This window comes from Delphinus delphis, chromosome 13 (genome assembly GCF_949987515.2).
Source record: "Delphinus delphis chromosome 13, mDelDel1.2, whole genome shotgun sequence".
In the NCBI taxonomy this organism is placed as follows: domain Eukaryota; kingdom Metazoa; phylum Chordata; class Mammalia; order Artiodactyla; family Delphinidae; genus Delphinus; species Delphinus delphis.
The window spans coordinates 65,302,475-65,328,713 of record NC_082695.1 but is presented as its reverse complement, the minus strand read 5'-3'; the positions used below and the strand labels follow the sequence as shown (position 1 = coordinate 65,328,713).

The following is a 26,239-nucleotide window of genomic DNA, read 5'->3' as shown; positions in this document are numbered from 1 at the left end:
TTTGTAGATTTTTATTATTTTACTATTAAAATGTTAAATCTTGAAATCGGTTAATCATAAAGTAAAAACTAACCATATATTTATTTTTATACATTATATACACTTGAGAAATAAATAGTATTCTAAGCATTTAAAAAAGCATCATTATATACAAATAAGGCTTCAAGCCAAATGTATAAATACAGGACCCACTGAGGATTCGATTCCCAAGGCTTCCATTACAAAAGTAGAAGCAACCAGGATGCACAGTCAATAATACAAGCTCTACTCTGGCTAGAATGCAATCACAGAAGCAACAGAAAAGGCACACGATTGGATTGAGAAAACACCTTGAATTAAGGTATTTGACTGGTTATGTCTTCAGAGGTTTGGCACAGAACAATGACACAACCTTGACACAACAGAGATTAAAACAACGTCCTTTAAAAACCTAAGTACAAAAAAAGTCGCTCTCCCCCTTTCTCACCTGACATCACATCTCCTTCCAAATCAATCTTATCCATAAAAATCCCAACCCTTGGCCCAGTTGTTCTCCCAGTTATATATTAATAAAAGAGTTTCGGCTTTCATGGATGGCTCTGAAAAAAATTCCTTGTTTGTTACATCTGGGGCATATTGGTGGGAAATGGCTATACGAGTCCTGATGAGGTAGCAGAGATGAGCATACCATGGGCATTGCCTCCAGAAAGTCTAGGTCCTCACCTGGCTCCTCCACCAACTTGGTATATAATTCTAGGCTTGTGCTGAACCTCACTAAGCTTCGGTTTTGTAAAATAGAGATAATAGTAACTGCCCTGCTCACCTCCTGTTGTGAGTCTCTAATTAAGTGATGCATGTTCAAATCTTTTGAAAATTATAAAAGGGTTCCTCAGATATCATGTATATTAATTCAAACCAAGATCTAGAATTAAGGGCTTTTTGAAGAAGTTCAGCACAGAAAGGGCACTTGTATTGGAACAAGATATTTCAAGAAGGAAAAAGCATGGCATTAATCCAATCTTGGTACCAGCTGTGTGTGACAGGTGCTGGTTTCTGTATGAACAGACATGTGTAACATATGTAATAGCCTCCAGCTTCCTACACAGAAGAGATTTTGCCAATCATATTCAGCAACTGGCACCATTCTGTCCCTAACATGTATAACACTCCGCTTGCCACTCTGCTGGTGATCAAAGATGTCACTCTTAAGGGAAATGCACTTTAACTAAGAAGAAATAGGTAGAAATCACTTAAAGCCTCAGGGTCCCCACCTCTCACATCCTGTAGCCCTCCCAGTGCCCCTCATGCCTTTCATCACGTGCATATCCATGGATCATCTAAACGGGAAGAGAGCCTAGACATCCCAACCCCATTAGGTTTCAAATGAGAAGATGGTCTGCAAAGATTTACTAAGGTGTCTACTGCCATGTGCTAATTAAGTTTCAGTGCTTAATAAACATTTGTCCAATCAAAAAATGAGCAATGGAGGGGCTTCCTTGGTGGTGCAGTGGTTGAGAATCTGCCTGCTAATGCAGGGGACACGGGTTCGAGCCCTGGTCTGGGAGGATCCCACATGCCGCAGAGCAACTAGGCCCATGAGCCATGACTACTAAGCCTGCACGTCTGGAGTCTGTGCTCTGCAACAAGAGAGGCCGCGATAGCGAGAGGCCCGCGTACCGTGATGAAGAGTGGCCCCCGCTTGCCACAACTAGAGAAAGCCCTCGCACAGAAACGAAGACCAACACAGCCAAAATAAATAAATAAAAATTAATAAACTCCTACCCCCAACATCTTCTTAAAAAAAAAAAAAGAGCAATGGAAAAAGAAGAAAGCCAATGATGTGTGCTTTGGAGAAGGAGCTGGGGAGCAGGACCGAATAAAATGTAACCAGTCCACGTCACCAGTTACCCATCGAGCCCCAAGAGCGAGGGCCGCCACACCTCCCCAGATCTACTCTCCCTCCCCCGGTGAACAAGGTCCCAGGTCTGCCATCCTGACACGAGTCAGCTCCCAGCAGCAAGACCCCTCACTATGACTCAAGTCAGGTCAGGCAGCTGACAGCCTTCCACGCAGAGTCACTCGGAGCCTGTGTTCCTTGTTGGGTGAAGCACCGGCTCATCCAGTCCTGAGAAGCCAGCCCAGTACGCATAGAGGCCAGGGCATCGGCCATTTGCACACAGATCTGAAGTTAGAGCAATCGTAGAGCAGCAGCGGGAACAGCAGGAACAGCAGGATGTGGTCTCCTCTGGAGAAAAGTCCCAGCCATCATGGGAGGCACGGTGCTGGGCCCAGCAAGTGGGCTCCTCCCATTGCTCCAGGGTCAAGGCCAAGAAGGGTCTTTCCATCAGGTGGGTCCTCAGCAGTAACGTTCCTCCATGTGCTTGGAAATCAGGGAGTGGGGGGCCTTGCGGGGACCTTCAAGGATGCTCCGGGGTTGGGCTGAAAGGAACCACGTGGGAGTGGTGTTCATTAGCTGGCTTTGCAAACATGCAACTCTGTTTACAAGACCAAGCTTTCTTCCATACCTATCAGCCTCTTTTATTTGCTTCCCTTTCAGAATAAATGGAGAAAGTCCTGAATGCTCCCTCCTCCCCCTCCCCCAACAAGCCACAGATTCACTTTGAGAAACACCACACCAGAGCCTGCTCCGGGTTCCTAGTTCCATACACCTCAGTGTTGACATCTGCATATTTAGCAGAATACTCACCCACAGCACGCACATGTGCACACAAGCACACACACACACAAACACAACTTCGGGGAGAACTATAAAGTGCTCCTTTGCTTTGATCTAGAAACACAAGAGAGCCGGCAGTGTGGCGGGAAGGGGGCAAGGCAAAGTCAAGACATCTTGATTCTAGTCTCAGCTACAGTAATGTACTATTGAGCCTCTTGGAACCTCCGTCTCCTCCTCTGTGAACAGGTGAACGGTCTCCATGGCAGGAGAGAGAGTACTGACGGTGTAATATATGTCCAGGAATTCACCACTTCCTGGTGTTAATTTATTACTCGGGCTCCTATTGTTTTCTGTTCCTTTGAAGGCAAAGGAAAGGACCTGTTTTCTCAAAGAGGTATTCTGAGGCGAAGTATAACGTTCTCAACTATTATGAAGTTCTGGAGCGGAAAAGAAGTATATAAGAATAAGAATAGCAATCCTTCCTGGGTGTGTCCAATTTACATGGCTGTTCTGAGGATCAATGAAGTTAGTACATGTGGAAGCACTTGGAAAGGTATAAATTTGAATACAAACATAAAGAATTAAAATTATTACTATAGCAGAAAATCATATCCAGGCTAGACCGAGTCACTTAATTAGATGGGCAGTTTTCAGAATCCCACAAGTCCTGTGATCGCCGAGCTTGTGGTCACGTCGATGCTCCTGAACAGGAGACAGAGCAGCCAGGGTGTAGCCCGGCCCTCCAGGCTGGCAGACAGTTAATCACAGGGGATCCCAGCACGGGCGCGGCTGCTTGATAATTGATACTCAGATTGAGGAGAGGTGACTTATCTGAGCAAGTGGAACCTCCATGCGTGAGAAAGAGCACAGGCTTTAGAGTAAACCAACCTGCTTCAAATCCTTACTCTGCCATCACCAAGGGGGGGACCTGGAAAGAGTGACCAAACCTTCCTGAGTCTCAGGTTCCCCAACTGTTCACAGGGTTACAACACCAGCATCATGAGCTTGATGATCGAAGTAAATGAGATGATGTATGGAAGGCGCTGACACAAGGTGCGCACACACTCCGTGCTCGGTGTAAGGCAGCAGCGTTATTATCTAGTACCTCTGATGGACCCAGGGGTAGGGGCTGGTGGGGGCCATCTCCCTGCTCCTCAGCAGGCATTTAGACTCAGAGGGTGTGTGACGGAGCCCCCTTTTGGGTGCACCCACTGCCTCATACCACGAGATCATCCTTCCTCAATTCTGAGATCATGAGACTTGCATGGAGCAAGGAGGACCCTGAAGCAAGAGCACATGAGCATTCCTGCTTCTCAAAAAGGGGGAGAATTGCCCACTAATATCCACTCACACCAACCTGGGTTCCAGAAAACCTTAAAGGGGGGCTATGCCTTATGCTTCTCCCTTACCTCCCACGCAACTCCCCACTCCAACCTGGTGCCCAGAAAGAAGCTGGGAGCCCTGGAACTTCCCACAGCCCCAGTCACTACAGAGAAGCTCCATCTAAGATGAGGACATGGGTACCAAGCTTGGGACTTAGTCACTGAAAGACCTCATTCCAGCAGGACCATGGCCGTGACACCTACAGGATGAAGCAGAGCAAGAGGCAAAGGGACTTTCACACCATCCAACATCCTACTCCTTCCAGCAGAAGGTCATCTTCATAAAGCAAGGGACTTTTATCTGTTTTTGTTGACTTATGTGTCCCAAGTGTCAGACACATGTCCAGCCTACACTAGGGGACCCATCAACATGCATTGCATGAACCTCTGAGAATGTCCTCCTTACCTGGTTTCATTTTTCATTCTCCAGCCATCTCGACACTTGTGAAACCAGAGCTCTTGGCCAGGGGATATGCGGGTGTTCTCAAGATCTTCTGCACAAAAAGTCAATCTAGGAGGAAAAAGAAACCACTGATGTAGCCAAAACTCTAGGGGAAGGTACATGGCTTGCACCAGCCATATGGTGCTCTCTGGACATGAGGCAGATGGAATAAGGAGAAAAGAGAAGCTTTTATCATGTGACCCCTGACTCAAGACCCTTCAGAACTCTCCACTGCTGCTACAAGCACACTGAAAGCGTCTCACTTTGATGTCTCCCATGATTCAGCTCATGCAGACTTTAATCACACCCCTTCTACCTTCTTCCTTCTGTCTATCCAAAAGCCTGTACCAAGGCATATCCTCTCTGAAGCCTCCCTGATTGCCCGAGACCTTATTAATCTAACCCTCCATTGACCTTCCAATTTCATAAATAGGCACATCCTTATATAAATGTTGCTTTTGTTATTGTCATTACTTCTTATGGCACGGAGTTAATAATGAAAGCTTTAGCTCATTCTAACACATTATATCTTGCCTTGAAGAGCTTGTGGATTCTTGCATCCATGGTGGACTATAAACTCCTTGAACGGAGGAACTCCAGGTCCCTCCAGCATGGTGTCCAGAAATACCCATTGACAAGCGTAACTGGAACTCAGCTGTGGGCTAATATCAAAGATTCAAGAAGTAGACAACCAAGATCACAGGAAGAATCTGTGATCTAATAATCGTTTCAACTGTAACTTACAGCCCAACCATGTGGGCTGCCCCAGCTTCAGTGGTGTGTGGACAGCATGACCTCATGACCAATAGACATGTGGTACACCTGACCGTGATGCTTACCAGCAGGACAAAAGCCATATTCCCAACAGCTTTCAGAACCTTCACCAGGAAGCCCAAACAGCCCATAAACACCCACAACACTCACAATCAGGAAATACAAATGAAAACAACAGTTGGGGACCAATTCACACTCAACGGAATAGCAAAAATGTCCACCAAAGGTAGGTGAGGAGGAGGGGAAAAGGAAGCTCTTACTCCGTGGATAAGATTAAAAATTGGTCCAACCACTTTGGAGAGGGATTTAATAATATCCCGTCCAGTTGGAGAATACAGACACTATAACCCAGTGATTCAGCATGCCCCAAAGAAGCTCTCACACACGTACACAAGGAAAATGTCCCAGGATGTTCATCGCAGCACTATTTGTAACTGAAAAAAAGTAGCAACAACTTAAATATTCAGCAGAACAATGGTGAAACTATTGTTTGTGCAATGGCAGTTTACATACAGGAGTTGAATGTGAATAGACCAGATCTGTATGCATTGGATAAATCTCATAAACTATGTTAAATGGAGAAAAGCAACTTTTAAAGGAATGTGTCCACTCACGTAAACTTCAGAAGCAACCAAAACATTTCTGTAGGTTGTTTATGGATAAAACAGAAGTAGGGAAAGTATAAAAATCATGAAGAGGAAAACACACTGACATTAGTTAATGTTGGAAGATGGGTACATTTGGTTTGAAAGGGGAGGAGTCGGACGGGGGAGGGGCACAAAGGGGTTTCAGGTTTATCTGTAATGTTTTACTGTTTAAAATCTTATATCTGAAACCAATATGAAAATGGTTTACATTTATTAAGTCTCAGTGGTTTATTAAATTTGAAATATTTTATAAAAATGATCATCTTTCTGCTACCACACATCTTTCTGGTACAGGCTGCACTTATAAGCACCGAGAGAAGGAAAAAGACACGCAATTATCTAGATCACAGCCTTCATACTAACAGCTCCCCTCAGCTGGCACCCACCCCTGCCACATACACACCAGTGCACAGGTCTTCCGATCAGAATCACTCAGACAAGCAACTTAAGCCTCCACCCCCTGCATGGCCAAGCTGCACCATAGGTGGTGGATGGAAACGGGGTGCATGAAGAACTGTAATGGAGAAAATGCCAGAAGAGATAGAAAGAAGGTGGAGGCTTCCTCCCACCATCCCAAGGCTGGCAGTGACCTCCCGGAGGTCTGCTGAAGGATTTGGCCAAGGAAACCCTCCTCTCTTGACAAAGGTCTTCCTGGCTGCTCCGAGAGTCAAGCCGCGTTTTAGCGGCTGATTTAGGGGTGGATTTTTTGTGTTAGGCTTGGTTAACAGACGTGGGGAAACTGCCAGCCGGCGTGGCACAGAGGAATCTGTTACTTGACGTTAGCGCCCCACGCATGTCCTTGAGTCAGAGCCTCCCAAAGAGAGGTATAATGCTCTGAAAATTGGATGCAAGGGAAGCCAGGACTCCCACAGACCTCATCCATGCAGGCTCCCTAAACTGGATAGTCTGGTTTGCTCTGGACAGGAGCAAGCAAAGGCTTTTGGTTGCACGGACCCCAGAGCAAACAAATTAACAAGGCAGCACTCCTAAAGAGCCCTGTCCAGGAGAAGCCCTCTTCCTCCGGGCCAGCACAGGGCTTGGCCAATGGAACAAGGGCTGGATTCCAGCCCCCGCTTGCCCACCCCTCTCAGCCCAGGGCCTGCGATCAGGGTACAAGCTGCACAACAGTGGACAGAGGCCTTGGTCTGGAATTCAGTTCTCCTCGCAAAGGGTTTGCAGTTTTGCCCATGTACTCTGGATACGGAAAGATGGAAGCTGTACGCTTAGCAAAGGAAAGGACGCTGCAGAGACGCACGCCTTCCGCTGACCACGGACCCAGAACAGGGAAAGGGTCGTGAGGCACTTACTTCCTCTGGGTTTCCCCGGACTTGACGCGGATGCGTCTGATATTCAGCTCTTGCTCGGACCTGCGGGGCTGAGACAGGTAGCTGCGAAGCTCTTTCCACAGGTTGTACCAGGACTGAGAAGTCCTCTCCCAGGTGAGTCTGATCTTCAGGAGGTCTCCCAAGTCCTCCTCGGTGTAGACCAGGAAGGTGTTGGTGGCATTCAGCTCGATCTGCTCCACTCTGCAAGGGGAGAGGGAAGCTGGTCTCAGTCCCCCCGCCACCTGGAAAACCGCAGCACCGTGGGGGTTGACGCAGTGGCAGCACCTGCCCCACTCGGATGGGAGAGAAATGCACAAGAGGTCCCCCCTACGTTCTCCACGTCCCACCAGCAGGACCGGGATGAAACCTCAGATGTGCTCCACACGGGCAGAGAGATAATGTCGACCACCGCACCCCAAACCATTCCTGAGCATCTCCCCATTCATGCTACTTCCTGGGGGGACAAGACCAGGAAAGAACAGAAATGAGAAAGCGCAAAGAAGTCACATCCCCACTCGACAGCGCCTCCTCCTCTCAGCCCACAGGCATCCATCTCCCTCGGAACTCTCAGCCCCTCCTGCCTGTCCCTCTCACGTGGCACTTGGGGGAGCTTGTCTCACCCCATGTGTGTGCATGAGTGTGTGCGTACAAGCCTGTTCCTACTGCTAGAACCCCAGCCCTGAGAGTGAGTATTCTGATGACGTTACTTTGCAAGCCCAGCATTACTCAGCGTGGCGCTTTGCACCTTACAAGCGCTCAACGTATACAGATCACTGTGTGCCCCTCCCACAGATAATTAGAAACATGCCAGGGACGATGTTTATCAGGTTCCAAATTTCCTAAAGCCTCAGGAATCAGGCGTTCTCTGAAATGAAACAGCAGTTTCTGCCCAGCTGATCCAGCAGATTCTCACGCTGCTGATTCATCGCAGGAGCTGCCCTTCCAGAAACGTTCTGAGTCAAGGGCTAGGTGGAGAGTGTGAAGCAGGAGAGGAACCACACAGCTCCTCCCTGGCACGCAGACGAGCTCCCCTGCACTCGTTCACCTGGCACACAGAGAGCTCCTGCGCTCTCTCTCCTTTTCAAACCAATTCGTTCTCTGTCCTGAACTCAGCAAAGGAAACCCGTGACTTACATTTCCAAAGGCAGATTCTGGGAGTCTGCATTGGTGCCATAAATGGTGACATGAAAGGTGGGCTCAATTTCTCCCATGTTCTTGTAGCTGAAGACATGGATTTTCATCTGATAATGGTAAACTGCAGAGACAGCAGAACAGAGACATTTGTGAGCCTTGCTTGTCATCTTAGGGCACCCTGACCCAAACTGAGTCACCCAGCACAGTGAGTTTTTAGGGATTCTCATCCTTTGGGTCCAGCCCAGCCTCTAGCCTCCCTTTGATCTCATTCTGTCCAATGGCGTAAAAGGTCACTGCAGTATAGAAGAAGGAGCCTGAACTTTGGGTTTGGGGGATGCTGACCTAGGTACTTTCTAGATGTGTGACCTTGAATTAAGGACCAAGGTATTAACTTCTTGAGCCTCAAATTCCACCCACAATACCCACAAAACCTTACGGTTTTATAACATGCTATAAAAATGCGAGATATCATTTGGATCCACTGTTAGTCCTATCACAGATTATTCTGATGATCAAATGAGAAAACAAATACGAAACAGCTTTGAAAAGCTAAATGCAAGATAGAAACTTAAGATAGTGATATTGTGATCATAGAGTGGTGACTCACATCACAAAAGGAGTCCCCATCATTTATTTTTAAAGATCTACTTTCCTAGGCATACACAATTTAATGTGACTTGCAGTTATTTGATTTAACTGCAGGAATGTGCCCGTCTACAATGTGGTATTTAGAAGGAGGAAAAAGGTCCTTCCCCAGGGCAATGCAGGTTTGGATGAAGGTTACCTCTGAAAGGCATGCCTGCCCGGGTCTTTAGGTACATTTTGCTATTCCTCTTGTTCCTCATTTTCTTGGCATTGTAGCCAATGCTATTACAACGGTTCTTCCGGCAACTGAGGCAGATCCCCTTTTTGAAGCGGTTGGAGTCCGTGCACTGGAATGCGAAGCTCGGCTTGTCCTGATTCACCAGAGAGTCGACAAAGAGGTGTACTGCCCGCTCGTGCTCGCATCTCACCACCTCTGCAATTGCTGGGGGAGAGAGAGACGGAGACCATCAGGCTGAGCTGCTTCTCGGTGATCCGCCCACTCCATCAGTAAGTACTGTACACTTCATCAGAAATAACTGCTTCTCATGTCACTGCTAGTATGCTTGTTTGTGTCATTCTTTTCTTTCTTTTTTTTTTTTTTTTTTTTTGCGGTATGCGGACCTCTCACTGTTGTGGCCTCTCCCGTTGCGGAGCACAGCCTCCGGACGCGTAGGCTCAGAGGCCGTGGCTCACAGGTCCAGCCGCTCCGCGGCATGAGGGATCTTCCCGGACCGGGGCACGAACCCACGTCCCCTGCATCGGCAGGCGGACTCTCAACCACTGCGCCACCAGGGAAGCCCGTTTGTGTCATTCTTAATGCATGCCCAGTGATATACTGTCTTTAGAACTGAAAGCCAGTCCTGCCACCGGACTGCTTGCCCTCCAGGTGGGAAGACAGCACTGATACACATGAAGCAATAAAGAGCAAGAGAATGCATAGCACAGGCACTAAACAGGGTGATGGAGACCAGCTGTGCAGTAAGAGTCACTAAGTCCTGATAGAGTCATGCGGTCACAAAATGCTGGAAATGGATCAGATGCTAAACATCATCTAGTCCGGGGCTCAGCAAACTGCACCTTGCAGGCTGGCCCCATTTTACTAAAGTTTTATTGGAACATAGCCACATGCATTCATTTATCTATTGTCTCTGGCTGCCTCCATGCTACGGTAGCAGAGTAGAGTTGTTGAAACAGAGACAGTATGGTTTGCAAAGCCGGAAATATTTACTAGCTGACTCCTTAAGAAAATGTTTGCCAGGCTTCCGTGGTGGTGCAGTGGTTGAGAATCCACCTGCAAATGGATGGGACACAGGTTTGATCCCTGGAAGATCCCACATGTCACGGAGCAACAGAGCCCATGCGCCATAACTACTGAGCCTGCGCTCTAGAGCCAGTGTGCCACAACTACCGAGCCTGTGTGCTGCAACTAGAGAAAGCTCACAGGAGCAGCAACGAAGATCCAAAGCAGCCAAAAATAAATACAAAATAAATAAGTTTATTAAAAAAAAAACTTAAAAAGAAAAAGGAAAGAAAATGTTTGCCAACCTCATCCTAGTCCAGTACTTTCAGTTGTAGATTATGGGCCCAAATGCCCTTAGAGATGAAGTCATTTGCTCAGGGTCACAGAGTCAGTTGGTTGCAAAGCTAGGAGTATAATTTGGATTTTTGTGACCCGCAGTAATCATTATTTCTTGTAACCAGAGGCTAAAGCCAATAGTTCCAGTAAATCCTTGGACCTTAAGAAAAATTTGGCAAAGCTCCCCTTCCCCTTCCTCATTAATATCACCAGCCTTAAGAAATGCCATCATCTGATCTCCCCTGCAGGGCTGAACTCCCCTTGCATGAACCCCCAAGCCCCGCAGGGGCTCCTTGGATGTTATCACCTTGGGAGAGAGCAACTTAAGACTGAGTGACAGAGTGGACATCCCAAGAACAGAGCATCACAGTGGAGAGAGCCAACTGGGGCCAAGACTTAGAAATGCTGCCAGGATGCAAGGCGGTGAGCAAATGAGAAACCAAGCACCTCAGTTTCAGCAGCAAGCTCACTTCAGCCCAAGACTGCTGGGAATAGGCTTAGCATCCAGCAAGACAGATTATAAGTGAATGGAGGAAGAATCTTGAGTTTATTTCTTTAAAATGTTACCAAAAATTAAATGATAGTACATCCATGCTAAAGAATATTATACAGCCTTTTAAAAGAATAAGGTAAGTAGATATGTGTACTCTGATGTCTAAGAATGTCCGTAATATATATTAGGACTGAAAAAGCAAAGTTGCAGAACAATGTGATTTTGAAAAATATCACACACACACACACACACAAATAAATTTGCAAAGCGATAAGAGTGGAAGGATACACACAACATGTTCATATTGGCTACCTCTGGAGAGTGAAAGTAGGAGTAGGTGTGGGAAATGAAGGGGTATTTTCACTTCTTGCTTTAGGCAATTTTATAATGCTTGATTATTTTCCCAACAAATATGTATTCCTTTTGTTATAAAAAGAAATTAATCAATAATAACTGTGACCTCAAAGCACAAGAAAGCAGAGCAGAGACCACGGGAAGGCTGTTAATTGGCTTGCAGGATGATGAACTGTAGAATAAACTGTTGAAGGGCCGCTGGGGGCTAGTGGGAATAATGAAACAGATGCTGTCGAGAGCACGAACAGCTCCGGCTGATTTAGGAGGAGATGCTATAATTGAGTCAAAACAAAAAATAAGGAACTGGGGGCTTCCCTGGTGGCGCAGTGGTTGAGGGTCTGCCTGCCAATGCAGGGGACACGGGTTCGTGCCCTGGTCCGGGAAGATCCCACATGCCGCGGAGCGGCTAGGCCCGTGAACCATGGCCGCTGAGCCTGCGCGTCCGGAGCCTGTGCTCCACAACGGGAGAGGCCACAGCAGTGAGAGGCCCGCGTACCGCAAAATAAATAATAATAAGGAACTCACTTCCATATGCAATTGACCCCAAGACATCGTTGAGTCCACAGCCCGGCTGGAAGTCACCTCCATTGGGGTAGATGTCAATGTGACCCACAGGCATCTGAATCCCGATGCTCAAGCCAAAGGAGCGCGTGTAGGTGTGCAGGACATCCACGAAGTCTGCGTCGTCAGGGGACAGCCTCCTGTGGATGTCAACCCCTTCAAACATGGGCCCAGCAGGATCCAAACCTACAGCAGAAGGGAGAGCCAAGACCAGCTGTGTCAGGTGCGCTAAGGCAGTGGGTCCTGGTGGATAGCTAAGCCGGCAAGTGTAAAATGAAGACATCCCCACCCTGGGAATCCTAAAGGGTGTGGTGCCTGTTGCAGAGGAACGTATGCTTTCTTCTGAAGCCTGTCACCTGTCCTGACAACTCAGCTGACTCAGTAAATTGGCCATGGGGTTCAAGTGACACGTGGATCTGAGGAATCGTGCACTGTCAGAACTGAAGCAGTTCTAGAGGCTTCCCTGGTGGCACAGTGGTTAAGAATCTGCCTGCGAGTGCAAGGAACACAGGTTCGATCCCTGGGCTGAGAAGATCCCACATGCCACGGAGCAACAAAGCCCGTGAGCCACAACTACTGAGCCTGTGCTCTAGAGCCTGTGTGCCACAACTACTGAGCCCGTGTGCCACAGCTACCGAAGCCTGCATGCCTAGAGCCTGTGCTCCGAAACAAGAGAAGCCACTGCAATGAGAAGCCTGTGCACCACAACGAAGAGTAGCCCCCGCTCACAAAACTAGAGAATGCCTGCACGCAGCAACAAAGACCCAATGCAGCCAAAAATAAATACATTAAATTAATTAATTAAAAAGAAAAAAAAGAAGAACTGAAGCAGTTCTAAAAAGAACTTGGGCTGGCTGAAACTAAGCCATTCATTCCATTTATTCTGCCACTGGGAGCCTTCCACAGTCTTAATTTTAGCAGAATTTTGACAGAATAACTAAGCTACCTACATCTTCAAGAGGGAAGACTCAGTCTCCCCAAACTGAGCTATTTGTATTTGGACTTACACTTCCCCTTCCTTTAGTTATGAATCAGGCCCAGGAGTGGAATGGCAAGAGGGGGGTACACCAGGCACACTGAGCAGCCGTGTCTCAAGCCTCCAGAATTCCTTTCTTTTGCAGCCACAAGGAGAAAACGTTTTGTCTGCAAACTTTCTGTATCAAACAAACAGCACTGCAGAGAGCACTGGTTCTCACATTTGAAACAGCACAAATATCTCTGGGGAGCTTCTTACAAATTTGGATTCCACCGTGTAGCTATGAAAAACTCTGGGAGGACGCACAAGCCCCAGGTCACCTGTGTGTATGTGTGTCAGGGGAGAAGGCAGGGTAGGCAACTGCAAAGATAGTGGCAGCAACAGAGACACTTTCACCATCTTGTATAATAGTTTGGGAACCACATGAGTGTAAAACCTTTCAAAATAGAATATGCAAAGCATAAAATGCAGATTCCCTAACCCCCAAGAGATTCTGATTGGTAGGTCCGGTGTAGAGCCCAGAAATAGAGGTTTATTCCCCAGCTGATCCTAAAAATAAGTGGTCTGTGGACCAGATTTCGGAAAAACTTCTCCATGCTTCAGTAGCATTTCGAAAATGAAATCTGAATGTCTTGATTCATACAGTTCTTGTGCGATATTAAGGAGTAAGGGCTTGTCAGGGTAATACTGGCTACTATTACCAAGCTTAAGTAATTATGGGAGCTGGATTCATCCCAACCTAGAGCCCTACAGACACAGAGAGAGGACCTGGAGAAAGTTAAGAAAAGATTATGTGCAGCAGAGGAAGGGGGTTTGTTTAGTCTAGAACAGTGGTTCTCAACTAGGAGGGATTTTGCTCCCAAGGGGACACTTGGCAACCTCTGAGGCATTTTTGGTTGTCACCATTGGCGAAGAGGGAGAAAAGAAGCTGCTAGCATACAGGGAGTAGAGGCCAGGGATTCTGATAAGCATCCTGCAATGCACAGGTCAGCTCCCACACAAGCATTATCTGGCCCCAAATATGAATAGTTGCTGAGGTTGAGAAACCTGGATCTAGAAACACCAAGGTAGGGAGGAGGTATGACCAAGAACAGAGCTGTGAAAGCAGCAGATGAGTAATAGAACAGTGTTTCCCAGACCCCAGTGCAGTGGAACAAGGGAGCACATCGTGAGGCTTGAGGGGGGTCATTTTAGGGTAAACAAAAGGTAGAACTGTTGTCCAGAGCGGAGAGTAAACCTGTGGAACTCGCTACTCATGAGAACTGGTAATGATTAACACTCTGAAGTTGAGAAAAATGTATGAATGAAATAGGCAGAAAGGGAGCCCAGGCTGCCTGGGGGCTCATCTCTAGCCCAGGACCCAAAAGAAAGATGGCACAAAAACAGTGGCCTCCCGGAATAGCCCTCGATGACTCTTTTTAGGGACTGAACGGACGCAGTACTGACACAGGTGGCCTCTCCCTGCCTCTCACCATGTCCTCTGGAGAAAAAAAAAAGAAAGAAGAGGAACATTCTGCTTTGCAGCCAATAAGAGAGGGGCTCTTGTATCGGTGAACAAAAGTCTCCACCAGACAGTCAGTGCCATGGAAACCAAGCTGGGCTGGAGGAATGCAGGCGGCTGACGGGGCTTCTGGAAAGGCCGGCTGGCAGGCAGAGCTTTCACCTCCCCGGACTGACCCCGCCTGACACGTAGCTAGGGCCCACCGACTCTGGGGAAAAGTTTCACAATTTACTTCTTAACTAGGAATGGGAGGGTGAACGCATCCCCTCCAAAAACAAGAGATGATGGAGAACCACCTCTTCTTCCATTCAGTCAGACTCCCCGCAAAGTGTTCTGTCCAGCAAATGGAATATACACATGCATGCACACGCACACACACCCTGTCGTGCACATGTATACACACAGGAAAACCTCCACCTTCTGGCCTGGCGGGGCAGAGGCTGCTGCGCTGTAACAGCTACTGCATCTCTCCCAGCAGGAGAGCGGCAGCATTGTGCAGTGGTGAGGTGCAGGCTCTGGAATCTGATGGCCTGCCTGGGTTTGAATCCCAGCTCTGCTACTCAGGGTGTGAGATATCATTAAAGTACATACTGAGTCCTATTTTCCCCATCTGTAAAATGAAGCCCAAGGACCCTTTTGCCTGGACGCTATGTGGCTTACATATGGCATAAAATACCTGTCACACATTGAGTGCTTGACATTAGGTAGCATCTAGCCCACAGCCTGCAGGGTGGACACTTAGTTCACATCTCTTGAATGAATGAACAGATCTGCTTGCTTATTTATTTATAACTAACAAAACACAAGTTCAATTAGAAATATATGACCTCTTCCCTAATATGTCACAGAACTCCCTCCGAAGCCTAAGAGGATGAAACTTTAGCAAACCTCAGTCCAGAGCTCTCTGGTCCAAGCAAGACTGGGGTTCAGGTACCTCCTGCAGGTCCAGGCTAAGGACCCCTGCTGGCCTCGGTACAGCGGCGTCACTGGCCTCTGCCCCACACGAGCTGCAGTTTCTGGTGCTCTTACCAGTCAGGACCACCTGGTTCCCAGACCCATGGGAAGTCTGAGGGGAGAGGAGAGGGCACAGGCCTCTCCCATCAGACATGCACAGCAGCATACGTCAGGTCAGCCAGATACCCTCTGAGGTGCTGCCTGGCAACTGGACAGAGGCCATTCCTTCCTGTTATGTTCACCCCGGTCCCCTGCTCCACAGAGAGGCCGCAGAAAAGGGGCTGTGCTCAGGACATGCCGGTCCCAGTGCTCTACGCAGACAGCCCAGAGCACTGATTAGCATTCTGCCAGCAAAGCCCGCATCTCAGCTGCTCCCACCCAGACAGGCAGGGGGAAAGAACTGGAACTCTCCTACTAGCCCCATCTCATTTCAGACTTAGAAAGAGGAAGAGGGAGGATCTGCAGCTTGTCTTTGTTGCCAAGGACACTGGCCCTGGTGCTCCGGCAGGGGCCTTGTGTGTGCTGCAGTTTGAGCACAGCTGGCCGAGCTCTGCAACATCTTGCCTCTTGCTGGGGGCTAGGAGGAGGTGCTCAGCCAATAGAACCCTGAGGGGCTTGAGGCCCAACGGCTTTGCTCCAGCGATGGGTTAATGAGCAGTCATGTGTGGCCACATTACCCGTTAGACAGGTCAGGCCCCGCATCTTGATAACCAAAAGTAAAGCTCTCAAGCTACGCTGAATCAAACAGTTGGATCTAAAGGAGTGTGTGTGTGTGCTCATTAGACTTAAGCCCAGGGACAATGATTTAAGCAGGGCTACTAAACCTCACAAATGTATGTATTTTTAAATCTGCCCCACTGGCTTGTTGTTGAAACCAGAAACTCTACCTCTACTAAATCATTCTTTAGCTAATGACTCCCTTCTACCTGAACCCTGTTTTCAAACGAAAACATTGCCAGGAAGGAAACGATTAACTCTTTCCTTCTGGGTGGCCAGTTAGGCCCTTAGCATGTTGGAGGTGAGGGAGAAGCTGGGAGGGAAAACAAATAAAAGAATGCTAGCAGGGGGATAAAAATTCAGGGCAACAAATTTGCCATTAAGGACTTCCCTGGTGGCACAGTGGTTAAGAATCCACCTGTCAATGCAGGGAACTCAGGTTTCAGCCCTGGTCCGGGGAGATTCCACGTGCCGCAGAGCAACCAAGCCCACGCACCACAACTACTGAGCTCACGTGCTGCAACTACTGAAGCCCGCGCACCTAGAGCCCGTGCTCCGCAACAAGAGAAGCCACTGCAATGAGAAGCCCGTGCACCGCAACGAAGAGTAGCCCCCACTCGCCGCAACTAGAGAAAGCCCACGTGCAGCAACGAAGACCCAAGGCGGCCAAAAATTAATTAATTTTAAAATAAATATATAATCTTAAAAAAAATTTGCCATTAATTTTCTCCTAGAGGAGAGTATGTTTTTTGAGAGGGCCCCCAAATGGGGAAGAGAATCCTTTCCACTTTTCACTATCATTCAATGATTTAAATCAAACTCTCATATCAAAAGGTCACCAATTATTTGCCAAGGGGAAGGGGGCGAGGGAAGGATTGGGAATTTGGGATTAGCAATTGCAAACTGTTATATATAGGATGGATAAACAACAAGGTCCTACTGTATAGCACAGTGAACTGTACTCAATATCCCGTGATAAACCACAATGGAAAAGAATATGAAAAGAATATATATATGTATAACTGAATCACTTTGCTGTATAGCAGAAATTAACAAAACATTGTAAATCAACTACACTTCAATAAGATTAAAAAAAAAAGCTCACCAATTCTGCCTATGGAATGTTTATCTCTCCAAATAAACTCGCTTTCACTTAAAAAAAAAAAAAGCTCACTAACGTGGAAAATTCAAATTTCTATCGACTACCTGGGTACCAATATCAGATAGAAAGGTCTCTTTAACGACAACATTTAACCACTCATTCTAAACAGGTAATTATCACTAATAAATATGCCAACTAAACATGGGAAAGAGGCTGTTAGTGGATGAAATAGAAACCAGAGGCAGAATTCAAACCACAGCCCATCTCTCATTCCTTTCCATTGAGGTCCTGGCATTACCATGGGCAGAGACTAGAAGTGAGCACCAGAGGCTTGCAGGCCTGGGCTCCACCCCAGGTCTGCCCCTGAGTCTTAGCTCTTTACCCCTGGGTGTTTCCTCACCTGTTGCACCAGACCTGGTTTTCAAACTGTGCTCCCTGGTGCTCTGGGACCCGGAAATTCCTCCAGAAAAGGGGGAGGCTCAAATAACAAGGTTAACACTACTTGCAAATACCCAGCTTTGACCAGAACACACCTTCTATCTGTTTCATACATTGGGGACCTGCACACTTTCAATTTGAAAAAGGGCTCTGAGACTTTTGGACATTTGAAAAGCCCTGGATTAGATGTTCTCCAGGTTTCTTCCAAGGCTAACCCTCTACGGCTCTCTCCTGCTGCCTCTTAGGGAGCACTCTGGTTCAGGAAAGCCTGGTGGGCAGAGCAGCTGAAGGAGCTCCAGGATCAGCCATGAGTGAAGGGAGCAACACTTACCCGTGATTCTGCCCACCGTGCCTTTCACGAAGTTGCCGGCATACCCGGCCACGTGAGCCCCAAGGCTGTAGCCGATCAAGTGAACATCCCCGAGAGAAAAATCCTCCTTCCCCTGCAGGAAGTCACAGAGGTGTGTGAGTGAAGAGTGTGGTCCTGAGCCCCAAGGCCACCAACAATTCAACAAGTCAATCACGTTGGGGAGACGCGGGAGGGGGGAGGGGGTGGCAGTGTGGAGCTCAAAGCCACCGGGCTCACTGGAGACTAAGTGCCAGCCACAGCCTGCAGCAGGGTGACCCCTGCCCACCCTCTTATGCCCACGAGCTGCAGACCTCCTCATCCCAAACCTGCCTGGGACCCCAGAGTTGAAGCATCAGACCCTCACAGGGCACTCAGCAGTGGGGGTGAGGAGGTGGTGATTTGACCCCATGGCTCAGGAATCGAGCTCGACAAAACAACCCAGGTAGGGCTTTCCTGGTGGCGCAGTGGTTGAGAGTCCGCCTGCCGATGCAGGGGACACAGGTTCGTGCCCCGGTCCGGGAAGATCCCACATGCCGCGGAGCGGCTGGGCCTGTGAGCCATGGCCGCTGAGCCTGCGCGTCCGGAGCCTGTGCTCCGCAACGGGAGAGGCCACAACAGCGAGAGGCCCGCGTACCGCAAAAAAAAAAAAAAAAAAAAAAAAACCCAGGTAGAGGACTGAGGACCGTTCAAGACTCCTGACCAGAATTCTGCCAAAATTATTCAGATTCCATCGGCTTCTAAAAGGAAGCTCAGGCTGTAATTACCCAGATAATAGGGTCACTTAGCCAGTGTACCAGCCAGTGTACCCCTGCATCCCATTAAGTCCACTGAGCTCAGGTAAATCATTAAGCTATAAAAAGTAAATTTAAGACCTCAAGATCTGTTTTCCACATTTTATGCAAGGCACTAAGCTACATTGGTTTGAACCAACCCTCCGTACCCTCAGCCCAGCCACCCTTAAGAGGCCAGAGCAGACTTCAGTAGGTATTTAAGATTACAAGCTGATCCTGGCTTCTGAGGGCATCAGCAATTAATGAACCAAAAGGCAAATTTTCTTCCCTCAAGTAAAGTAAAAGGAAAAATCCAGAAATGTGTCAATAATTAGAAAGCTTTCTAAAAGTCCCAGCTTCCAAATGTTTCAAGCAATACTTAATTCCGTAAAAAATTGGAAGCTCAAAGATATTCTCAGACTCCTGAAGTTCACTGAAACTGACCTGTCTGACCTGTTTTTTTTTTACAGTCTTAGAATTTTTTAAATAAATTTATTTATTTTATTTTTATTTATTTTTGGCTTCGTTGGGTCTTTGTTGCCGCGTGCGGGCTTTCTCTAGTTGCGGCGAGAGGGGTCTACTCTTCGTTGCAGTGTGCGGGCTTCTCATCGCAGTGGCCTCTCTTGTGGTGGAGCATGGGTTATAGGTGCATGGGCTTCAGTAGCTGTGGCCCACGGGCTTAATTGCTCCATGGCATGTGGGATCTTCCTGGACCAGAGCTCAAACCTGTGTCCCCTGAATTGGCAGGCAGATTCTTAACCACTGTGCCACCAGGGAAGCCCCTGAGCTGTATTTCTTAAAAGGGTTCAGGGTCCTGCTCGTAAAAGGTCCCGTTACCTGCAGCCAGTTGAGCATCCTGGCGACGCTGTGTCCCACCTCCCTTGTATTGTTGACTGCGTCTGTGTAAAGTTGGTGAGCCAGCGGGAGCCAGTCCACCACCACGACGTTGGCTCCTTTCTCTCTTGTCTGCAGGGCTGACACGAGTTTGTACAGCCAGCTTTCAAACATGCCGCTCATCTGCAGAGAAAACGGGGCTTTTTGAAAAAATTTTTCTTCTGGGTTTCAGAAATCCTAATGAATATGGAATTCAGTTCCACGACCTTCTCCCCAGCCACTTCTGGAACCTTCACATTGACTACCCAGGCATCAAACACTTGCACATGAGCCGGGCCAGCCACAGGCAGGATTGGTACATGGGTGATTGTCTTCCATTGCGCTTGACATCTCCAGTTTTTCCCATCAAAGATGTCAGAGCTGGTGTCCTCTGCTGCTGCCCCACTGACCGATAGGCCCCCTATGAGATATAAGTTGGTGGCGATGCTGGCTTGAGGTTAACCGAAGTCCCTGTCACAGTCAGGCCAGTAAGTGGCCTGGTCCGTCATTCAAAGGCAGCTGAGAAGGGTTGCCCTGGAGAATTAGTTTCTTTCTCAGAGATGCAGGGAGATTCTGTCTCTTAGGCAAATGCAGAGTTAACAAATGACCCCTTCCCACAAGCCATCTCTGCCATCCTTCTTGACCCCAGAGTAGAGAAGATCTGTCCCTGGAATCCCAAATTAGAACTCAAGAACACACTTTCCCACAGAAACAAAGTGTGAATGGTGACTAGGTCCAGCTGTAAACCCATCCACAAGTACGTTATTAGATAAACAAATTTTCTGTACCTGGCCTGGGAACCCTAACGCCATTTACAATCTTGCTTCTATGGGAAACTGCTGTTCCAAGTTCCAAACAGATTATAAAAGAACTTTCTGGAATGCAACCCATTTGTAAGTTGCAGGCAGTTTGTACTTGCATTTTGACAGGGGGCCTTATAAAGGTTCAAATGCATAATTCTAATCGTAGGCTGTGGGGTGAGGATGGACGGCAGGCCCTTCATCATCCCTCCAATTACATTAGGTAGGTAGGTGCCTACAAACCACCCACCCCCACCAGGCCTGACCCCAGCAGTTGGTGATAGACCTAAAGACCCAGAAAGCATGTAACGGATATGAATTTCTCATCATTAAGAGGAGGAATGTCCCCTCCCAATTAGCCTAGGCAGAAACCTGCTCACTTAATAGTGCCATTTTCCTACAGACTGCCATTAGATGAATGAATAAATCCCTCGCTGGTCAAAAGCTTCTGAGGCTGAGTGTTAAAGCCCTTTTTTGTTGAAGTTCGTCATGGGCTTTTCAATGTGAATTGCTCAGCTAGGTCATATAAAGACTCCAGCGCCTTTAAACGGAGCCATCTCTATGCAAACAGGAGGGCACCATGCCAACCAGGGCCAGCCAGCCAGGCCAGCTGCCTCCTCACAGACTCTCTGAGCCAGTCAAGTTGCTTCCGTTCAGCTCAGCTCTTACGGAGGGATGGCCCCCGCGACGCAGTGGTTGACCAATGTAATTAAGCGTAATTAGAGGGCCCCTTAAGAGCCAGTGGAGCTGGGCTGCTGCCCTCAGGAGAGCCACTTTCTGAAAGCCCGCTGTGTGCCAGCGTTAAATACCGCCCTGCTGGAGTCCAGATTGCCCCCTTAGCAAAGTGCCCATTACATTCTTCACAGCTGTCTGAAATACAAGCAGCCCACAAGAAAAGAGGGGGAGACAGAGTGGAATCTGGAAGCACCAGTATGCTTTCTAATTGACCAAAACAAAGGAAACCAAATCTCCCGGAAAGCTGTAGCGCTCCCTCCCCCAGAGGCTCACCGTCCATCCATGAATGATGAAAAAGGTTTTGGCTGTCATGTTGAAGCCACAGTCTTCTAAGGGCTGGTTGTGGTCAAAGGAGAGGTAGCATCCTTCATGCTCTGGGTCCTCAGAGGTGCGGACGTTAAATCTCACCGGGGGTTTGGCAGCAGCCGGTACAACCCTGGATTTGTTGAGCTCATCTGGGGAGAAATAACAGAGCAAGGGTATAACTAGCAGGCCTGGGTGGTGAGAGATCTAGGGTCTAGTTCTAATTCACTCTTGAGCAAATTACTTAACCCCACTGGGTTTCAGTTTTTACATCTGCTGAATGTTTCCTCCTCACCTCCCAGAAGAGTTGCGAAGATGTTATAAAAGGGACATCTCACCAATATTTGAGTATTAATGAGTCACTAGGATCAATTACTGTGAATCTGAAATAAGTCTCTCTTGCTTTTCTTTCTTCTTCCCCATCCAAACGAGTTCTCTTTCCTTCCCTCAAGTTACTAGTTTCAGAGGATGGGTCCTTAATTCTTTTCCTGAAATGCTTGGGACCAGTTGAGTTTCAGAATTCAGAAATTCTCAGATTTTAGAAAGGTATTATGGCATATATATATATAATATAACACCCCCAGCAGGGTCTGGGACATTCCCATTCATCAAATACACCAATAATATTTCTGCAGGGAAATACATAACTACTCACACTCGAGGGGGAAAAAAAAAAGATTCTAAATATCCTCTTATCGGTTCAGGTCAGTTTTTGCTGCCAAATGAGTAAGAGTTCAGGTCAGGTAAGCCCAGTTCTTGCTGCCAAACAAGTTACCAAACAAATTTTTCAATTTTCAAAGATTTTGGATTTTGGAATTGGAGGTAAGGAGCTGTTGACCTCTTATGCAATGGGCTTCCCTAATGCTCTCATCTCGATTTCAACACTTGCTCCAAAGACCTCATGCATCCTCAGTGCTCCTTGCAGTACCAGACATGTGCCAGACAGTCTTCTAGTTTGTTGAATAAATTAAATAAGTTATTGAAGCCATGGAGAAGCTCATAAGCGCAGCAAAACCTCTCTTTTCAGCTCCACTGCACACACACAGTCCCGTCTAGGAGATGGCCCTGCTACAAAACACAGCCCATGTCACTGATGGTCCCTATGGCCTTTTAACACTAGGTACTGTCATCACCACACTATTTCAGAAGGTCCTAAATGAGCCTCATCTAGCATTCTTCCAACCATCCAGGATACCCTCCCTTGATAACAGGCTAGGAAATTAGAAAATCAAACTTTCCGGTCACCCAGAAATCAAGTGAAAAGGTACCGAATGACCATCCCAGGAGCTTCATTTATCCCAGAGTTAAAAAACAAATGGAGTCATGGAAAGAGAGACCAGAGTGGTGGACATGTTGGTGGGGAAGCGGACAAGTGGGAGGACAGCTATGCACCAGATGTAAAAAGGGTAAGGTTCCAGAAAATGCGACTAAATATGCATGAGCAGAACTTTGTCATTAAAGTAACGAACAAAAGCCCCAACTGACAGAAATGTGAACCACGGACATAACTCATTCAATATCTCCCAATTTCCACCCAGATAGCCACTCACAGAGACCAGGTGGGAAGTCCAGGAGAAAAGGAAAGGGAGTCTGCTGGCTTCCTGCCACCGACTTGTGGATAAACTCACACACTGACATAAAAGGTTCACCTTAGTAGCTGGCTCTCTCTGACACCACAGTTCTCTAGCTCATTTCCACTACTTCCAGCCTGAGTCACTTCAGCCTCTGGAACTTCATGATCGTCCTTCATCCGGATGTCCTCAGGCTCATTCTCTTACCTCCTTCAGCTCCTTGCTCAGGGGCCAGCTCCTCAGGGATGGAAGCCTGGTCCCAGGCTAACACTGCACCACCTTCTCCCACCAGCCCTCTGTACTTTCCTCCTCTGCTTTATTTTTTTCCATAACACTGAGCACTATTTATATATTTTAATTAGCTGACTAGCTGTTTTCCCACCACTGAAATGTAAGATCCATGGGGGTAGGGGTTTACACCCATTTTGTTCACTGCTCTATCCCTCACTCCGAGAAGGATGCCTGGCAAATAAATACTGTTTTGAATCAATGAAATGGCCCCCAAATACTCAGAATCGCAGAACATGGAAGTTGGAAGGAATGTTAGCACTTTACAGGAGAGGAACTAGAGATGCAACCTACCCTGGTTCAACTGCACTAGAGTTGGGAACATGTTAAATAAAACAAGTTTTTTCCATTCATTCCAATTAACCTCCTGCACGCACATAAGCAACATGGACCAGCATCATTTGACCCAACCTCAGCAGAATAGTAGAAGATGAAATAATAGTGTGTGGTTCAGAGGTTCCCCGCTCTCCTCTGCTTAACTAATTGACTTGGTACTCCCGCTGGGTGACCCTACCCTCGCCCCTCGGGGCAGGTTCCTCCAGTAGAAAAGACTGCCACGCAGAACTCAGAAGAAAAGCTGGCAGCTGGAAGGAGGAGGAGGACGGAGAGGTAGAAGAGGAAGAGCAAGGGCTGGAAAGACTTGGGGAAGAGGAGGCTGGCAACCTGGGGAATAAGCCCAGCAGCTTCTCTGCACAAATTACTCACCTAATACTCCCGGCAAGCACTACTCAAACCAGAGCCAGCTACCCTGATACCTTAACTTTCAAGACACCTACCCCGAGATTAAAAGGAAGGGCACCAGGTGATAGAGCTCTAACAACCTTCTTGCCTCGAAAACCCCAGGTTCAAAGAGGAGGACAAGGTTAAACATCCGCTGGCAGCCAACTCTGCTGACTGGACAGCACCGAGAGGAGGACCGTATAACGACAAGGGGGCGGGGCGAGAGCGAGCGCGGGCGAGCCTGCGGCCTCTTGGACGCCTGGCCGGGGATGTCCTCGTCGGAAGCGCCGAGGAACAAGTGATCTCCAAGACTGATTAGGAGGACCCAATGGACAGCGCAGGGGGTAAGGAAGAAGAATGTCGCAGGATCGAGGAAGAAGGGTGCGCAAGACAGAGGGGAACTGGCACAGAAAAGAAGTTGTGGGGTGTTAATAAGAACAAGGACACGTTACCTTGCAGTCGACCCTCTGGACCAAGGGTTGCGGGACCTCCCGCGGCAAAGCAACAGTAAGCGCTCCAGAGGCAGAGCAGAAGACCGGAGTTTCTCATCCTTCCCGGCCACATCCCCTTCCCCCAAACGGGACTTTAGGCTTCTCTAGACCAGAGAGAGTGGTGGCCTTAGACAGCTGCAGGTGGAGAAGGTGGAAAACGAAAACTTGGCTAAACTGAGCCACGGGGTGGTGAGGGGAGTGCGAAGATGCTCCAACCAGAACCAGATCTGCCCTCACCCGTGCCGTTCTCCCGGGAAGCCAGGGCTCGCCACTGTCACACCGCGAGCTCCCCGGCGAGGTAGTTTTTTAAACTATTGGAGTCATCTGACCCATCGCCAGATGGTGATTTGCATAATTTATTCCCGTCCCCGGACTCTGATTGGTCACACCTTCTCTGACGCCCGAACCAAAGACTCCCCAAAGTTTGAATGAAAGCGCCGCACACCCACCGCGTGGACACTCTACACGCGCCGCCTTGTCTCCTCCCCAGTCAGCTTCGCGGGCAGCCGCGCTCTCGCCACCCCACTTTTTCCTAGTGTCCACTCCCGGACCCTAGATTCTCCGCTCGCCCCTGCAGCCCCAGGAGGGTCCTTGCCCCAAAGCCCTGTTCCCGCCGCGCTTTCGATCGCTGGAGAAGGAAGGCTGTCCTCTCCAAGGCGCAAAGCCATCCCCGTGCCAGAAATGATCTCTCCTCGCCCCGGGCCAAGGGTACGGATGGAGGAAAGCCACCTGGTCACCCTGTGGTCCTTCTTTTCTCCCTTTCCTCCTGCGCTTCTGCCTAGCGAGGCCCGCGACAGGTGCAGACGGCGTGATCAGACAATAACCCGGCAGAGCGGAGGGGCTGCGGGCTGTGGCCTGGGCATCAGGATCGCTCAGACCCCTCTCGGAGTCCTCGCTCAGCCACTAGCTGCAAAACTCGCGGCAAGCCACCCAGCTTCTCCAAGGCCTTTCCTTCGTCCCCAGTACGCGGGCGGTAACAGTTCCTGTCGCTTAGGGATGTTGGGGAAATTTAAAAACCTACTATAGTACAGCGCTCAGTGCGGCGCCTGCCGCGTGGTAGGCACTCTCACACCTGCGGGTGGAGGGCTAGAGGGATGCCAGGCGACACTCCCCAAAGGAAACAGTAAGCCAGGCTTGGGGATCTCGGGCGCGTAACCAGCGCCGAGAGTCGGCTGACGCGCGCAACTACTTATTGAGAGGAATTAGGCAGCTTCTTCCTCTCCCTCCCCATTTTTTCCTCCTCTCCTTCCCTTTATTGCGCGTGTCCCTGCTCCTCCCATGGGTGCCGGCTCCACCTCCGCCCGGGGGACCCCGGGACCGAGGGCGGCGAGCGCCCCGACCTTGGCGGGGAGCCCGGGGCGCTAGGCCGGCAGCGGCCGAGACAGCTAGGGAGCGGCTGCGCCTCAACAGCCCTCAGGAACGCCGAGGAGGTGGGAGAGATACAAAGCGCCTCGGCGGAGCCGAGCACCGTCACCCCGCCTCCTTCCAGCCAGAACTGGCTCTCCCAGACTACACCTTTGACTGGGCGTAACCCCGCCGTCGCCAGAACCGGTCCCGCTCCTGCCTGGGGAGGAAAACGGCCCGAGCAGTCCCGCGCCCGTTCCTCCCTGGTGTCGGGGGGCCCCTCCTGGAAGATCTGTGTGGGGAAACCAGTCTGGAGGAGCAGGTCCTGTTCCAACCTATCCTCGTTACTTTTGTTACTCCAGCTGCCCAGCAAAGCAT

At 48.8% G+C, this 26,239-nt stretch overlaps 1 protein-coding gene across 1 annotated transcript; it reads right to left on the bottom strand.

Annotated features, from left to right (window-relative positions):
* Positions 1–46: 46 nt before the first annotated feature.
* LIPG (lipase G, endothelial type) lies at positions 47–24,776 on the bottom strand. Its single transcript, XM_060029031.1, has 10 exons — positions 24,479–24,776; positions 21,418–21,599; positions 19,574–19,753; positions 17,949–18,060; positions 11,894–12,115; positions 9,145–9,387; positions 8,361–8,481; positions 7,209–7,427; positions 4,445–4,549; positions 47–2,418 (listed from the first exon to the last, which is right to left on the bottom strand). Exons 1-10 carry the CDS (start codon positions 24,588–24,590, stop codon positions 2,397–2,399), a joined length of 1,518 nt encoding a protein of 505 aa, XP_059885014.1. The 5' UTR covers positions 24,591–24,776; the 3' UTR covers positions 47–2,396.
* Between the last annotated feature and the right edge of the window lie 1,463 nt (positions 24,777–26,239).